Source organism: Columba livia, chromosome 3 (genome assembly GCF_036013475.1).
Source record: "Columba livia isolate bColLiv1 breed racing homer chromosome 3, bColLiv1.pat.W.v2, whole genome shotgun sequence".
Classification (NCBI taxonomy): domain Eukaryota; kingdom Metazoa; phylum Chordata; class Aves; order Columbiformes; family Columbidae; genus Columba; species Columba livia.
Window position 1 is genome coordinate 20,192,123 of NC_088604.1, and position 18,538 is coordinate 20,210,660.

The window sequence follows — 18,538 nt, forward strand, 5'->3', positions numbered from 1 at the left end:
TGGTATGGCTTTGCTGTATAAAGGTCACTTTCCAATCACTGCGAATGGATATTGCTGTGAACATAGGAGCCTGCAGTCTGAAAATAAGATAACGGGATAAAAGTGACAGAACTGTGTTAAGAAATTTTGGGGTTTTTTTTCTTCTAGTTTTCATAAGTACATTTACCAAAGAGTAAATGACATGATTAAATGAACCTTCTTACAGAAATGTGAAAAGCATCATTCACTTGACACATTTGTTGTAAATTATAGATCCCTCAAGAACAGAAAAGAAAGAGAGCAAATGTCCTACCCCTGGGTGTGATGGAACTGGCCATGTAACGGGGCTTTACCCCCATCACCGCAGTTTGTCAGGATGCCCACACAAAGATAGGGTCCCTCCAGAAAGTAAGTTCACATTGTTTCATGGAAACCGGGGATAAAACTACAAAGATTTTTCTGGCATGCTTTTTAAACCTTTTATTTTAAAAAATACTTTCATTTCTCAGTATGATTTGTCTCAACTTAGTCAACTGTTCTGTGTTATATTTTTTTCCTTTATTCCATCATTTCCATTTTCTACTAACTTTTACACTAAAAGAACAACTTTTAAAGCTGTATTCTTTGATTTTAAGAATGCTAGGCTATTTTTAAATAGATGCATTCAGTCAACAGAGAAAGAGGTTTCCAGAAGATGTGCACTGCTTTTACTTCTGCGTGCTGATGTCACATGAACTGTCGCTGTTGTCTTGTACAGGAAGAGTTGTACTTGAAAAACTTTCAACCCTTTTCCTGTGTTGTTGTGGTGTGTTAAACATAGTTTATATTTAACTTATATTATTAAAAATAACAATTTGGCTGTTTACTTAGTTATAGAACTCAGGATTTTGAGTAATATTTCCCTGTCAGTCACATGGGTGGAATTTCCTGCCATGTCAGCGGATTCTTTGCAAACAAGCTTCACCCATATGGGTTCATGGATGTTCACCTGAAGGCACAGGGCTCTGTTTCTGGAAATCACCTCCTTGGCTGGTGGAATCGGCAGAGTTCTAGCGAAGCTGATTGCTCTATGCTGATTTACACCAGGCAAGCATCCAGCTAAGATCCAGTTCTCTTTCATACCAGTTTTGAAATGGACTTATTACATTGAAGCCTGTGGACCTAAAATCCCCACTGTCCATCAGCACTTACAGCCCTAACCTCAGTGGATTTACAACAGCCTAAAGGAAATGTTATAAAGACAGTCAGGGTTAAAAATGGCCCCAGTTTCCAAAGGAAAGTAGATTCTGAAGAACAGGAAAACAGAAGTAGATTAACACACCAAGAACGGCAGACATAAAAAGTCTCCTCTTTCATGGTACAGTGGCTTCTTCCAGAAGTAAAATAATGGGGAAGTGCTTTAGGAAACTTTGCTGTGGCTTGGTTGATCTCTGAATATGGTAGAACCAATAGAGTAATTTCTCTGCTTTGCAAAACCCTCTAATTTTCTGGAACGCAAATATTTATTCAGTTGCTCAAAGTTCTCTCATTTTTAAAAATGGTAAATAAAAGGCTCTTTAGAAGACTTTGTAAATCAAAGAAGAATATAGCTTTAAACTGTTTGCATGCTCCTGTACCTACTAAAATGAAAAAGGTGAGCTCATCTTTTTATTTTTTTCCTGTGATGTTGGCCTTGTGAAGCATGTTTCAAGAACAGCTTTGAATAGTAGGAATTTTGGCATAAAGCTTTTGCATCTACACATGTTTTAGTACACTGATGATGGGGTGATGATGATGATGATGATCTTTTAATCAGTATACATGGTTAAAGTCTCAAGTCTCTGAACAGTGTTTATTCAGTTCTTAACTCAGTCAAGGGATTCACTGATTTTATTAGATCTCTTTTCACTAAGAACTAAATAGAGTCTTCTAGACTAGCTCTTGTATGAGCAAACCAGAACTTTGCAAGGGTTGGATGGCTTTTTTCCATAGAGTGAAGTACTGCCATGCAGCTCTGAGACGTGGTTTCAGATACGTCTCACACCATGCAGAAGTCTTTAGTACTACCAAAAGTTTCTTGATAAATTGGCACTTCATAGCATGACCTTTATGATTCAGAGGAGTACTGCTCTGAGCAGCCTTGGCAGTTAGTTTTCCATCCAGCTTGCAATGGATGCAGACGTAAATGAGTTTACTCGCTTAAGCCTGTACCACTTATTTCTTTTTTACACAGTTTTATTTCTTCTTTTTTTCCCCACCATCCTTCAACTTTTAAGTGCTTATTTTTAGTTTTTAATATTTTCAAAAACTTTCTATGTATTGCAGTTTTCACATCTGTACAGAATACGAGTAAAAATTAAAGGACCAATTCTGCTCGTCACATAAATAATGGTATATCTGTGTCGAAGTGGGCAGAACTGGCCCCTAGCTCAATTGGGCTGTCTTATAGTTAGAGCTAAATTCTCTTCAGGGTTGTATTAAGGTGTATTTCAAATAATTCAGTGTTCTACCAGTATAAATTGAGAGCCTATTTTCAGCTCTTGAGTTTGATACTGTGTGTATAAAGCTATGCATTATGAATGCATAGATTTCCTGAAAGAATTTTTCTAGTCCGTAATTTTGTGTTGGACCGTTGCTAGCTCACACTTCACTGTTGAGCTGATCTTTGCTCAGTGTTTTTGTATGAAGAAGATATTGGAAGTCTTCTGCTTCACTGTTGCATCAGAGATGCCTTTGCTTATAGGTTCTGTAATCTTCATAACTTTCACCGTTGCCCTGTGTTAATGAGCATAGGGTCACAACACTTACTTCCCTCATCAGGCTTTATTGGCTATGTGTGTCATGTGTATTTTGAGGAATGCTGGTTGTTAATGAATCCTGCTTTGTTTTAAAATGGTTTCATATATACTGGGATTTGATTTTTTTTTTCTTGTTTTCATACTCTGCTGTTTTCTCTTACTCTCCTTGTCAAGTTCTTGCCATGCATGAAAATGTTCTTAAGTGTCCTACACCAGGCTGCACAGGCCGGGGCCACGTAAATAGCAACAGGAATTCCCACCGAAGGTAAGGATGCCGTCGCTGGACGCCAGTCTAGAGGGAACGGTGCCTCTGAACTGCGGCCCTTCTGGCAGTCCATTGGCGGGGGGTGTGAGTGTGTGTTTCGTTGTTTTGTTCTTACGATTGACAGATGGTGCTTCGTGTGCTTTATCCATTTTAAAGAGTAACATTTATTCATGTGTTTTTTGAGGAGGACGAGTGTGCGTTTGCTTCAATATGGGTGAATTGATCCACAGAGGACCTGTTAAGCATCCTTTAGTTTTTTGGGTGGATTTTTTTTCTTCTTGTTTAGATATTAGCTGAACAGCAGTGGTATGAAATAAATGGTACGACTCCTTATGGGTATGTTGCAGGGAAAAGGAAAAGTTTGCCAAAATCAGCAGGACTAGGGCAGAGATCTTGTTCTCACACTTCACTCTCTTCAGGGATTATTTCATAGCACATGAAAAAATTCACTCTACTCCTAAAAATGATTTTTTCAATACATGAGAAGTGGCGTTTTAAGTAAGCAGACATTATAAGAGTTAGCTTTCCTGCTGACCACAGTGTCAATCCCAAAGTCCTTATCCAGCTAAAACTGAGTGAAAATTTTCCTTATTTAAGAAACATTATGAAAATGTCTCATTAAATATAAAAATGAGAAGCCAGAAATGTTCATTGTAAATACTCCGACAAAACAAAACAAGTTCAAGAAAAAAGCTACACTTATATAGTTCGCTAAGATCACAGAATCACAGAATGGTTGGTGTTGGAGTGACCTCTGGAGATCATCTAGTCCAACCCATCTGCTAAAGCAGGTTCACCAGAGCAGATTGCACAGGAATGTGTCCAGGCAGGTTTTGAATGTCTCCAGAGAAGGAGACTCCACGACCTCTCTGGGCAGCCTGTTCCAGTGCTCTGGCACACTAAAAGTCAAAAGGTTTCTCCTCATATTCAGATGGAACTTCCAGTGTTTCAGGCTGTGCTCGTTGCCCCTCATCCTGTCATTGGGCACCACTGAAAGGAGTCTGGTCCCATCCTCTTGACACCCACCCCTGAGATATTTGTAAACACTGGATAAGATCGCCTCTCAGCCTTCTCTTCTCTAGGCTGAACAGACCCAGCTCTCTCAGTCTCTCCTCATAAGAAAGATGCTTCAGACCCCTAATCATCTTTGTAGCCTGCCACTGGACTCCATCCAGTAATTCCTTCTCCTTCTTAAACTGGAGAGCCCAGAACTGGACACAATACTCCAGATGTGACCTCACCAGGGCAGAGCGGGAGGAGAACCTCCCTCGACCTGCTGGTTGAAGAATCTGCAAGTAATAGATTCTTACAAAAAGGATACTATTGCCTATTAAATTCTGTCAAACAAATAACAAAATTATCAAAATGTTACTATAATTTTTAGTACGTGTCATAATTTCCCCTCAGAACAACAAGATCTTGCTTATTTCTTTACAATTTTAAAACATCCAGGAAGTGTGAGTTAGGGGGTAAAAGGAACTATGCAACCTTCCTATTATTGAATTCCTTTTTTACTGCTAATTGTAGCATGAAGGCTTAAGGGACTACACAGGTACTGGAAGTTCAGTCCTATAAAGCTCTGGGTTACTAGAGCTCCTCATATTAACTGCCTGTCTCATGGAAGGCTCTTGTGGATACAAGCCCATTTGCAATAAGCTCTGGTACCCATTTCTTCTCTGCAGTGATGCTGCCAGTAGATGCAGGAAAAGCCTCTGAGAAGGCTTTACAGGAATTGCTGCTTGAAGCAGCATTCACTTCTGGATGAATATCTGCTAGAATATTTGACGTGTCTGAAGAAGAGCATGTCAGTGGAGCACAGCTGCCCTCTGGCATGACTGCAAACCCGCGCAGAGCCCCGTCACCCCTCTGCAGAACTAGGCCAGCAAGGCAGGGGTGTGGGGAGCAGTCTGCACTCTATGCTCACCTCTTTCTGCAGCTTTTGGGGCATTTTGCTCTGCTTCTTTTTTTTTACTCTTCCTTTTTTTTTTTTCCCCCCCTTATTTCCTGTAGAGCAGGGAACATCTGGGAATGCACTGATGTGTCTTTCATTTTAATTTCTTTTCCTGTGGAGAACACAGAGAGCTGCGGTCTCATAAGCACGCAATAGACTATGACAAGGGAAGGACCCCCTCCATTGTTAGGTCACAGGTTTTTACAGCTTCACTAAGAGCACCATCTGCTGGCATCAACATATTTATTTTTCCCTGTTCTAAATCTTTTCCAGAAGAATCAGGCTTATTTTTGTCACTTCAATCATAGTTCAGCATTTGCAAAATTAATTGAATTTCGAGTGCAGAAGTTCTTTTCATGTTACATCATCAGCTATTAGAAAACATACTTCAGTGGCTGAAACTGATGAACAAACACGAAATGTAACATAGTTGAGGTGTAGATTTAGAGACCCAAGGCCTAATTTTGCACTCATTTATATGCCTAGCAAAAATATTGGAGTTAATGGAGCTGAATGAGGTGTGAAGCAGCACAAGATTTGGCCTATATGGTGGTGTCATTTAATCATCTTCAGGAGCCATTTCACTGGCAACGTTTGTAGATGCATAAAGGTCACAAGTCTGCTAGCAGAGCTGCACAGTAGATTCCATTTTATATTCTTCTCTCCTACTGGTATTTTCACTGGCTGACATCCATGAATAATCTACCCATGTGCAGTCAGGGAAGAAGAGCAGATGTAAGATCTACCATGCAACTTTGAAAGCAGAAGAAAGTCTATTCTAGAGAAAATACATATGACCAGAAAGCTTTTGGAAACTCTTTTCCTTCAGATTCTTCCTGATGCTGGCTAAGGAGGAGAAGGAGTAATTGGGTCAGTGCTATAATGTGAAACTACGCAGGACAAGACAATTAAATTTCCTTTCTGTAATTGCAGCCTCTCTGGATGTCCTATTGCTGCAGCAGAGAAACTGGCTAAAGCTCAAGAGAAGCATCAGAACTGTGATGTGTCAAAATCAAACCAGGCATCAGATCGGGTTTTAAGGTATTAGAAATCACTATAATACTTATTATTATGCAGAATTCATCACACATTCACTTAACCTGAGAATTTATATTTATATACGTTGTATATACATATATATCTCCTTTAAAGAACAGTTAGAATTAGGGCTTCTGGATCAAATTCTCACAGTGTGTATTTCCCACTCAATTTACATGGGGGAGGGTTGGTAATTATTTTGGCAAGTACATGTAAAGCTGAAAAGCTCATTTTTGTCTTAGGCATTGTTTGGTGTAAAGATGACTGCTGGAGTGCAAAGTCTAAGAACAATGTGAAAAAAAGTTGGTATCTTTTGGGAATAAACTAATATTTACCGGTAAGTCTTGGTTTTTTCAGCAGGCTTTTACTAGTAAATATCAGTTTAAATTAAACCAGAAGCCCTATTTGCATTACCAAACTGGTAGTACACCTTTTGGCAGGACACTTGGAAAAATGGCAGGCATAGCTTAGATTCCAAAATAAGGTCAAGCTACGTTCTTTATCTCTCTTCCCCAAATCACTGCCAGGAAGGATAGAAAAAGAGAAAAATTTTCCTAAATTTTCATACGGGGGAGCCTTGAACCAGTTTGACATACTTATACCCCTTGTCTTCATCCATATAGGATTCTGCATTTATCTAAAGCTATATCCAGCTTTGTGCTATTGTCTCCTCTTTAGAGATATGTGGGTGGGAAAAGGAGCTGAAGTATGAAGGATACATGTGAAGGAATTAGACTTCTGCATGATTGTACCAGCCTTATGCTGATGGTGCCCCAAGAGCTGCAGAATTTCTCCATGGATACTGTGATATCTGTGGGCTGGGATAGGTACATCCCTCCCAGCTGCCTTGAAGAGCGTGGAGGAAGTGCCGCAGCTTTAGTTCTCAGAATTTCATACTTATTCCATAGGTTTCTCAGTACTTAGCTCTCTTCTAGCTTTAAAATATGATAGAGCTGCTTAAAATGAATATTTTCTACCATATTATCAACATAATTCTTTGAATATTCTCTTAAAACTTCATCTAATCTTGATGGTCTTTTCAAAAACCAGTATTTCTATAGAGCTAAGAAAGAAGGTTCACATTTACAGAAGATCTTTTGTCATGACTGTTGATTCCATTTTCCTTCTTTGGATTGTTTTTGATGGCCTTTGTCTTAACCGTCCCTAATTCAGATTGTACAATTTTTAATACAGCATCCCAGGCACTTTTCTTGTAGAAGGGTTTTTCAAAACGTCTTAATAAAAACAGCCTTTGAGGGAACAGCACAGTTTCTAACTTGATGGCAAAAGACAGATCAAAAATGCAGTGGCTTTTGCCACTGCTCATTGGAGGGACACCGCTGAAGGCAGATGCCAGACAAAGAAGGCAACTGCTCAAAACCAGCATCCGATTTCCTGGCAAACTCCCTTGGAAGTTGCTCTGCAATCTTAACTTTGCTTGTGTGCCTGCCTTGTGTTTCAGATTTTACAGACAACTCAAATAATGCTTTCATCCTGTCTTCTGCTTCCCTTTAACCTTTGAGTCATTGAAGTATTTACAATGAAGAAGTTAGGAGCTATTTATAATATTTGCATGCAGGCAACTGATGGGCAGACAATGACGTTCTAAGAGTAAATCTTGAATATTTGTCTTCATCCCAGTTTCCATCCCACCTGCACTTAAAATTTGTTACTTAAAAGGAAATCAAGTTCATAGGACTTCTGTTCCACAGAAATTTTGAATTTGCATTGAATGTACAGGACCTGAATTGCATTTTTTTTGTTAAATATAGATTACCTTGAGACAGGATCAAAATATTATTTGTATCAGCTCATTGTATAATGAGCCCACTGTATTTTGTGACAAAGTGTCTAAAGGAACAAGCATATATAAATCAAAGTGAATAGTATGACTAATATGATTTCTTGGGTGATCTTTACATAAATATCCTGTCTAAATTATATGAAAATGAATTCATTCAGAAAAACATAATATTCAAAATCTGTTTCTTTCTATTTATCACATTCCATTTTGTGAGTCAGCATGATGATAGTTCTGGTCTTGACTGAATTTATGTTCCTATGAATGTTCCTTCCATTTCATCTGGCTACAAATGAAGAAAAAAAAGAAAAAGAAAAAAAGAGAAAAAAGAAAAAATAAAAATAATTAAAAAAAAGAAAAAGAAAAAGAAAAAGAAAAAGAAAAAGAAAAAGAAAAAGAAAAAGAAAAAGAAAAAGAAAAAGAAAAAAGAGAAGAAAGAAAAGCAGAAGCACCTCAGGTGTGCTGTTCATCATCTTTACCTCCTGCTAGACACCACAGGTAGACAAGCAGCACTGTGTAGCATTTGCTCCCTATCACCCAGTCATACTTCCTTATATAGGTAAGGTTTGCAGGATCTGACCTTCTTTTGCCTGCTGTGAGAGCTGGTGACTTCTGTGTCCACATGCAGAAGAGCATGACAGTGGAGGAGTTCACTACAGCGTTCTTTCACTGAGATGTCACAAGTTTCTACAATGACCGAATGAGCTCAGTCAGGGCTTCTCTTGACTATCCTCCCTGATCCGAAATGAAAGAAAAATTCAGCCAATACAGTTTTATTCTGTATTCATTTGCAGAACCTTCCTTGAGGTGTGTATCTGTGTATCAGGAGTATCAGGTCCTGCCAGAACTTTGGATTTAAGGGTTACCAGGATCTGTGAGGCCACATGCCAAAGTCAACAGAAATTGTGAGGGTCTCTTATGTATTCCTCAAGATGAACATGGATTTATATATTGAGGGATGAAACAGAACTAACTCCTTTGGAAAGCATATAGGAAAGCAGCATGCAGCTCTGCTGAAAGAAATTCAGAGGAAACTCCATTAATTAAGTGGAGCTTCCAGTGCTATTTTTTTCTTTTTGACATTTAAAGGAATTTATCCAAACTTCTTCTGTCAGTCTGCTTGCCCTTCTTTAATTCACCTCCCCAAACAGAAAATGTTTGCTATGTGATGCAATTACATGGGGAAAGGGAAACCCTGAAGTATTTTAAAACAGAATTTTAAAATACTTTTAGATGCAGGATACTTTTAGTAGTATTAGAATTAATTTTGTCTAGGCTTTGTTCAAGAAAATATATATTGTTTGTCTGCTGAAAATAACCAAACTAAGCAAATGCCATGACATATTGCTCTTTTGAGTACAAAAAATAACTAAGATTTTCTAATCTGAAATATAAATTATGCACAGACACAGTGAACTGAACTGCATCTAACAAACTTTACATATCTTTAATTTCTAGGCCCATGTGCTTTGTTAAGCAATTGGAGATCCCTCAGTATGGCTACAGAAACAATGTCCCCACCACCACACCCCGCTCCAACTTGGCCAAGGAACTAGAGAAATACTCTAAGACTACGTTTGAATATAACAGTTATGACAACCATGCCTATGGCAAGAGAGCCATAGCTCCCAAGGTGCAATCCAGGGATATATCCCCCAAAGGATATGATGGTAGGAGGTGCACACTCTTATACATGAGAGACAAGTTTGCAGTTAATCATGTTGTTGTATATGTAAACATCATACAAATAAGACATGTTTTCATGTTCATGTAGTATTATGAGGAATGCTGTCATGTGTAAATTATTTTAAAGGCCTTTTCAAAAAGCGATGTTTTATATGGTGCTTGCTTCAGGGTTGTTGCATTGGCAAAAGAACATCTCCAGCTATTAAGCTCCTGGGATGTGTTGAGATGGCAATAAAAGCTAAGTAACAGAGCGAGTCCTTATGTTGCTGTCTGGGAGACCTGACCTCGAGAGTCACATTAGGATTCTTGCTTCTGTAGAGTAGTTCAGGTAACCCATAAAGATAACACACTTGCTCTGTGGGGATATGGAAGTAGAAAATCTGGATCTCATTGCACTTCAGAAATCACTGCTACTTACTTAATGAGGCATTTCTGCTCATTTTGTCCTCATGAATACATCTGTTGAATTCTCTGGAAAACCTGACATAAGTAACATCTTTAGGAGTAGGCTGAAAGTGGCTTCAGTTCAGGAGAAGACAATGGATGGGGTCTGTCAGGCAAGAGGAATTCATTAGGGGAGAAAAATGAACTGCAGGATAAAGAATGAGAATTTGAGTTGTAGCTTTTGAGGACTTCAGGAATTTTTCAGAGCAATACAGTTGTATGTATATATATTATGTGTGTGTGTATATCTATATCTATATATATATAGATATATATATAACCAAATGGTGCCTTTATAGTTTCTTTTTTTTTTTTTTACTCTTTTTTTAACATTAACAGTTTATTTTTTGGTTAAAATATTTGATACTACTCACTGACTACCATAGGAAATTTCAGGCAGGTGTCAGTTTTTTGTTTAGGAAAACAGAAATAAATATACTAGATAGAAAAATTTATGCTGTTGCCTGAACACAGATTCTGACATTCAAAAGCAGGTAAGTGGAGTAAGGGAAAATTGCTACAGCTCTTGTCTTCATATTTCTGATATTTTGGATATTTTGTTTTCTCATAAAATCAACAGGCATTTTCTTGCACTATAGCAGAAAGGAGAAGGGTTGTGAAAGACAACATATTTTTGAGTAAAAGTGCCCTTTTTTTTTTCTCTCATACTCTTGTCTTCTTTGCCTGTATGAGAAGGGCTTGAACATTATTAAAGGTAAAGAACTAACTCTAACTGTAGTTAGTAAGCTAATAACTGTACATTAATATAAAGTAAAAGAAATATTGACTGTTCTGTGTATGCTCAGTCTACTCTTGTAGAGAGGAAGGAATCAGAGTACTGCTGGGTATACTGTGGACATCCGTATTTTCCGATCAAATTACTGATGCCTAAGCAACTGGTATTTATTTTTCTCATTTAAGATCCCGTTTCAGCAGATAATACCAAACTGCACTTTTTTTCTCCAAATCATCAGAACATGAAAATACAGGTAACATCAAACACAAGTTTAACAACGGCCTTAAATAATGACAGGCTAGGGTGGTACAGGCACACTCATCTTCCTTTGATGTAAACAGGAATTTTATTGGGAGATAAGACTGGGACTAGTTTGCTTCACTGCTCAGTAACGTGAGCCAGAGAGGCCTGAGGGACACTGTATACATGTGGTTCCTGCTGGTACAGCAAGTATACCTGGTTCTTGTGTACTCAGAACAGATGAAACCCATTGCAGCTGGAGCTGCTTATTTGCCAAAAGAAGGCAGATTCCCTATGGATTTGTTCCACACCCTGGGCTCTGCAGCACATGCTGTACCTGGTTCTAAGTGCTGTGTGTGCTGTTTGACCAGACAGACATGCCAACACAGTCCTAGAGATAAGACCTAATTTGAGTTTTTCTTTGCACCTTTTCAGTGATTGTCATGAAACCTTTGGGATTCACATACCGTTGGTATTCCATAAGCACTCCATTGTGTTTGGCTTAAATTGGCAATTTAAAGTTCCTCAGGAAAATCAGCTAAATTCAGAGGATGATGGAGTGAAATCCTGGGCACACTGAAATCAGTCAGTTTTGGCACTGACTTTCAACAGGACAAGGATTTTGCTGACAGTTATTGTAAATAACTGAATATAAAGAGATTTCAGGAAGAGGCTCTTCACTGAAGAGAGCCACTTTTCCTCAAGAAACTTTGTAGTATTTCTGGGTGATTTCTTATTTGTGTGTAAAAAAAAATGAATTATTGCTACTAAAGCCATTACAGAGGCACAGAGTGCATGCCAATTATGTATGTCAGCAAACACATTTTTATAAGAGCGTATGTAGTTCTGAAAAGTCATACTGAAAAACCTGAAAGTAAGCCTAAGGTTTTGGGGGAACTTGCAAGTAAACAGCACTTTAATTTTTCTGGTTATGTAAGGTGAGACAAATAGTCTAAGGACCAGAAAATCAGTAACTTCATGTCTCAATCCTTTTTTAATTGTAAACTAGCACTGTAGTTTCATCATCAGAGAAAGGGATTATATGTTCAGTAATTGTATGGTTGTGAGTGACATGAACATAAATAGCTCCTTTGTATTGTTTTCTTGATTTTTTTTTTTCCAGTAAGCTTTAATAAAAAACAAACATGGATATTTTGTATTGTGAGACAAAATGCTCTGATGGTTCTTGATAAATCTTGTGTTTGTGGGCTTGCTTTTCCTTTGAAAGCAGTTTCATAGTGGTTTGGATGTTGAGCTTATAGTATGCAGCAGCAGATACAGGAGCATCTGGACACAACAGGCAGAGGAGGTGTCAACACTTTCAGTTGCTGAGGTGATGGGAGGAGCTCCTCACATCCTACCAGTAGGGCTGGCTCCTTCCATCAGATCACTGAGAATATGTTAGGAGTGGGATTCATCTGACCATATCTAGACTTTCTTATTGTCAACACCTACATCTGAGCTCGTCACCCCTTTTGGATCCAAGGAGGAAGACAGACACCTCCCTGATGCACTTCATCTCCTCCTGGAGTATGTATTTAAAACCGGTCAGGTGAATCATCGACTGAAAGTTCCTATTTTTTTTCCACTGCCTGTATAGGAAACCTGTAATGACTAGGTCAGATATCTGAAGTTAGGTGAGAAGAATCTCTTACTGTGTGGGTCAGAAAATGCGTTGAAACTGTAATTAATTTACGTAACATATTCATTGTTCAGGCAATACAAGGGATGAGGGTACCTAGGCAGAATTAATTCCACTCCAGATACCTTAGTTGGGTCCTTCATGTTGTTGGCATCTCTCAGATTTCCCCATTATTAATTAGCAAGAGGAACCTGTAGACTTAGAGAGGTTCTTTGCAATGAGCCCCAGGCATGTCTGACAGGAGGCCAATGTGGGTATGCAGCTGGTTAGATCCACGTCTATTATTTAATGGAAAAGTTGTTCTCCACATTTGGTTTCAATCTGGATGACGAAGTGTAGGGGGAACTGCAGAGTTTCCCATACCTGGTGTCACAGAGTTGGGTGACATATCAAGCAGAATTATCTGGTATTGAAAAAAATGCATATTTCCCTTCATTAAAGTTCTACTTGATTTAGTTCATTATAAATTGGTGATCTTTGTTTCTCCTGAAAAACTAATGTGAAATGAACAGTCTGGGTTATGTGACTCATCTTAAAATGTACAGCTACAGTAAAGTTAAAATAATCATGGCCATTTCTGTCAGAGTTTTAAGTTATTTAAATTATTGGTAATCTAAAAGCTAATAATTGCGTAGCATGCTTCTAGCACTTCACATCTTCAAAGTGTTTTGCAAGTGAATCACAACACAACTAAATTTTAGAAGCAACTTTCTATTTATAGGGAAAATGAATTCGAGGGATAATGTAGTTTGACCAAGGCCACAGAGGAGTCCATATCAGAGCCTGCATGAGTTTCTGATGGTTAGTCCTATGTACAAAGCTGCCTCTTTCCCTCCCTTTCTTTAGCACACATTCTCATATATATAATTTCCCATGTAGCTTGTCGCTTATGTCTGTCTAAATGTGACCTGCTATAACAAGGCTAACGTTTTCTGCAAGTGACAGAAGTCCTATTCGTTAATATGAATTTTGAAAGATACTTCTAATTTGACAAGTTCAGCGGTGCAGGGGGCTTGCTGTGTTAACACAGTAGAAACTGGATTATTCAATAATTTCCTTCCTTAAGTATAGCAAAATTCTTGTGTGCTTTGGATACAGTTACAAAGTAACAATAGATAAATGCTGAATTTTTAATGAGCACCACTGACTACTATATTAATAATGAAACTCTTGAGAAATAGTTCACAGGTTTATTACTAGTGGATACCCTGCTGAAGTAGTGATACTATGTGTTCAAAACAAAGAAATGTGATGAATGTTTAGCATTCACTTCACTTAAAAAAAAATCACACCCTGTGCATTATGTGGCTTTCCTGAGAAAACTCCATCTGTCATGAATTAAGCGAACCACTATTTCTTTTACAGTAAAAGTAATGCCATGATTTTTTCCAGTTTTTTAGGTAAAGGAAGATGACATAAGCTCTAGCAGAGAAATTTTGCTTTCAGATTCTTTTTTTGAACCCTGCCTGCCTACCAAAGCAGCCTGTGGTGCACAAATAGGCTGTGCTCATGGGAGCAGATTATTATATGTATGTCTGCTCAGACAAATACACCTGAAGAGTCTGGCATTTAAATGGAGCCCATCACGGAAGAGCTCTAGCTAGGCCCTGACCTTTTTTTGTCTAGCTCTCTAATCAGCATGCTTGTTGGTTATTGTTACACTGTGCTATATGGTATGATCTCTGCAGTATACATTTCCATCTTAACGGGAAGTAGGCGCTCTAATATGCATGCACGTATCCTCTGACTTTCATTTTTTAATGAAAATACATAAACTTTTAGATTTAGGACATGAGCTGATACTTTATTGCATTTTATGTAAACACTCAAACCAATTAATTTGGGAAGAGGGCTGGAGAAATAAGTGGGCTAATTGGGCTGTTTTCCACTATTACTCCAATACTTTCGACTGCAAGGAGTGTTTCTTAAAAGCAGCAACAGCGCTGCACTGTATTGAGACAGGCTGGACGTGAGATTTGTCCACCCCTGAGCTCTTCTGTGACCTCTCACAGCCTCTGTCAGTCAGAGTACGGCTGAGTGCTGCTGTCCTGGGTGTGAGCAGGACAGGGTGTCTCTAGTACTTACTGTTTTTATGGGGAGTTGTAGGTGCTGTGGTTGTTTGAAGGTGGGGGGCATTTCACTCATGTCTGTATCCATTTATACAGCCACTGCTTCTGCTTTTGTGCAAGCCATGGTAGAGCTCACGTGTGACTACCACCTTTCTTCTTCCACCGCGTTCCCCTCCTTTCTGATGGCCAGTGTCGTAGCATTTGCCTGTGATGTAGGAAGCAGAAACCTTTTAGGAAGCAGAGGGTGTCTGAGGACGTGTGGGTGGCACTGTGGCCCAGAGCCCAAGCCTGTCAGCCTTGCAGCGGCCTTGAGCTCAGGGGATTCCAGGCCTCAAATTAACAGTTTGCTCATGTAAATATGAAAAGGTCCGGGAGTATTTTGTTGCCCCTCATTAATAAACATGAATGAGCTGAGCAGATCCTGCCTTCTATCTGACTATATATGTGGGGTAAAAGCAGTGTTTCTGTGTTTTTATTGTTTTCTAAATCCAGCCTGTTTGTCAGAATGATTCATGATCATGTCATGCAGATTTTTACAGGAGGTTATTTCATACAAACTCACATATGTAGCATATAAAAGTCACAGACAGAAATCAAGAAATACAGCCATCATTCTTATTGCCAGCTTTTTTTTTCCCCCCCCATCAGTTGCTGTTGCTCATTATAAATTTCACCGCCAGCAGTTTGTTTTTCTCTTCACTTATGCAGAATGCTCGTTCTTTTGACTCATCCTTGTCATATTTCTTCCCACAGCTAAACGCTACTGTAAGAATTCCAGTCCAACCAGCAGCACAACGAGCAGTTATGCCCCCAGCAGCAGCAGCAACATGAGTTGTGGTGGAGGCAGCAGTGCCAGCAGCACCTGCAGCAAGAGCAGCTTTGACTACACTCATGACATGGAGGCAGCGCACATGGCTGCCACTGCTATTCTCAATCTCTCCACTCGCTGCAGGGAGATGCCTCAGAACCTCTCCACTAAGCCTCAGGATCTTTGTGCAAGGGTAAAAATCAGTAATTCTGTTTGTTGATGAAGATTTCTTTTTACTTCAGTTGCTCTGTGGCCCTGATAGAAGAATAGCTTTAATTCATTTTGGTTACTTTGTTGTTTTTTTTTTTTCTTTTTCGCAAGATTAGAATAATCTGGTGGCTCTACTAAAGCAGCGAGAAAAAGAAAAAAAAAAGATGCAAGTTGCTTACAAATACCTCAGGAAAGCCTGATTGGTATATAAACTGGTGATACTAATATAAACCGGTGATACTAATAGCATGTACTCCTTTCTTTTTTAATTTGTCTCATACTAGTGAGACCTATAATTAATAAAAGGTGTTTGGATTGCTCAAGGCATATTAATTGCACTACTGATTTTTTTTGCTAAACACAGTCTGATTCATACATTTTGTGCAAGAATTAAGATTTAACGATGTATTTTCATTTAAAAGTCACAAATGGGACCTAAGGTTGTAAGATCTAGCACGAAGAAATCTATGCTACTTGTATGTTATAATTTCTTGCCTGTGATATCATAGTTCACAGTTCTTAAGTCACTGCATAATACATTTGAAATGAACAAATCCACCAATACAGGTGACTTTAAATGTGCTTAGCAGTAGTGCAGGGTCACTAATGTTCTGTATGTTCATAGAGACTCAGTGTGTTATGAAATGCCTATATACATACAAATTAAAGCTTTTGTTATGGAGCTTTATATTTTAAGAAATACAATCCAGTATTAACATTCATTAAATATTTACCCAGAGATATTTCTTTCATTATAAACATTTAGTTTTGACTGATAGCTGTTAAGAAATGAGTATTTAACATGCACCAGCTGACAGTATGCTGCTTCCTGTAGGAGACCACTAGATGGCTGAGCAGACAGATGTAGTGCAGAGGAAACATTTTTATTGTGCTTATAGAAGATCTTTTGAGCTGGCAGACATCTTCTGTTCTTCTATATATAGACAAAGGTTTTCTTCCTGTCATTGTGTAAAGCCCCTTGATCATTCATAAGAAGCCCATAGCAGTAGGTATTAGTAACAATAATGATTTGAGCCAGAATGGCTGGTGACTTTGTTTTCAAATGCTGCATTTTATATTAATTTATTTAATACTATTAAAGAGGGAAACCTCTTTCTGGCATGTAAATAAATGTGCTTGTTCTCTATATCAACACAACAGAAAAAGCTGGAATACAGTGCTAAAAATCTTCTGTGTCAAAACCAAAAGGGGCCTCTTTCCTAATGTGTCACCCTATGTTGAGACTGAAGGAAGGAATCTGAAAAGACAAGCAAGTAATTTCTAGATTAAATTATCAGGATAGCAGAAATTACATATATACTCTGACAAAAGGCAGGAATTCAGAATGACAGATTTGCACACACGGTGCTTTTCTGCAGCTCTGTTGTTACTCCAGAGGAAAGAAAGTCGTCAGACCTACGCGGAGTCAGTCGCATTCACATTAGTTTTGAAACCAAATTTCTTGTGGAGCATTACATTTTTGAAAGGATGAGGGGTTCTCTGTGAGCATTTTTATTTCTGTCCTTACTTTTAAAAAATTTGTCTTCATTTTAAGATATCTTATTTCTCCACACCTAATGTAATAGACAACCCTGTTTTGTTTCTATCGAAGAAACACCCTATTCTTCACAGTACCTCAATCACCACAGAAACTGGTACAATGTTGCAACTATTCTTCTGCCTAAATTTATTGATTACAAAGAGAGGCATATGAAATGTTAATATATGTACATCTGCGGGGAAGGAGCTGTGAAATTTGAAGGTATTTCCTCATTGGCAAATGGTGTCCAAAAGGACTTGCTTTGATACCCTACTTCTCTGTTTAATTTTCTGACATTATCTATGAGAGTATTGTTAAATAAACAAATATTATTTGATGCTAGCTGGTGTTTGTTACTCTAATCATCCAGGCAGGTGTCAGGACTGGAAACAAGAATTATACAGATGTTACCTCATAGATACCTGTCACAGAATAAATCAAGAGCATAAAGAAAACAACAAGAAAGTACCTTTAGAGATTTCTACTTTTCATTGCAAATTTTGTACCTGTGTGCTGGCTGGCAGGAGGAGTAATGAAGACTCTCCCCTCTTCCTCCAAACATCAGATCAGGAAGAAATCTACTTTAACAGCATTAATGTTGTGTAACAGCATCATGCTATGTGTGGGAGGGGGCTCAATGCTTACAATCTATACAGGAATGGAAAAGCATTTTGTCATTCTGCTAGGCAATCAGATTGAAGAACACAGAGAGGTAACTGTTTGCTAGGGTGAAGCCAAATTAACAATATTTTTCTTATTTTGACAGAATCCTGACATGGAAGTCGACGAAAATGGGACATTGGATCTGAGCATGAACAAGCAGAGGCAGCGAGATGGTTGCTGTACCATTTTGACACCACTGGAGCCAATGTCCCCACAACGGCAAGCCGTGATGAACAACCGGTGTTACCAGCTGAACGAGGGTGACTGCTGGGACTTGCCAGTGGACTACACTAAAATGAAGCCCAGTAGGATAGATGAAGATGATTCTAAAGAGATTAATGTATGTCTTTTTCATCTATTAGTTCTCATTGCAGTCTGATTTTGGTAATTCATTAAATTTCTGAAATTTGGAGGGGAGGAGGAAACAAAATTAATATATGCTAAAAATAGTAGTTTTCTACAAAAAAGGCTTTCTGATGGTTAATCTTTAGGACTATATCATGCTGGCACACATCTGATCTGTGACTAAGTTCCATGAGACATTTGAACCATGAATGTGAATCATGTTTTCTAACAGCATTGTCATGTTAACAAATATTTTCTGCAGCAAAGATGTTTCACTATATCCAGATTATGTTACTCTGTATAGGCAAGTTGGCATAACTGTGCAATAGTGGGATAATCAGCTC

At 38.4% G+C, this 18,538-nt stretch overlaps 1 protein-coding gene across 27 annotated transcripts in view; it reads left to right on the plus strand.

Annotated features, from left to right (window-relative positions):
• Window positions 1-18,538, plus strand: part of MYT1L (myelin transcription factor 1 like) — a 313,684-nt gene that overhangs the window by 233,857 nt on the left and 61,289 nt on the right. For 23 of the 27 annotated variants that reach the window (XM_021293590.2, XM_021293592.2, XM_021293594.2 and 20 more), the window contains 6 exons: window positions 253-387; window positions 2,931-3,021; window positions 5,906-6,013; window positions 9,270-9,481; window positions 15,382-15,629; window positions 17,953-18,189. In XM_021293590.2, coding sequence (XP_021149265.1) covers window positions 253-387; window positions 2,931-3,021; window positions 5,906-6,013; window positions 9,270-9,481; window positions 15,382-15,629; window positions 17,953-18,189 — 1,031 coding nt within the window. The remainder of the gene's footprint in view (window positions 1-252; window positions 388-2,930; window positions 3,022-5,905; window positions 6,014-9,269; window positions 9,482-15,381; window positions 15,630-17,952; window positions 18,190-18,538) is intronic. The other 4 variants (XM_021293606.2, XM_021293607.2, XM_065055995.1 and 1 more) reach the window with 2 other exon arrangements.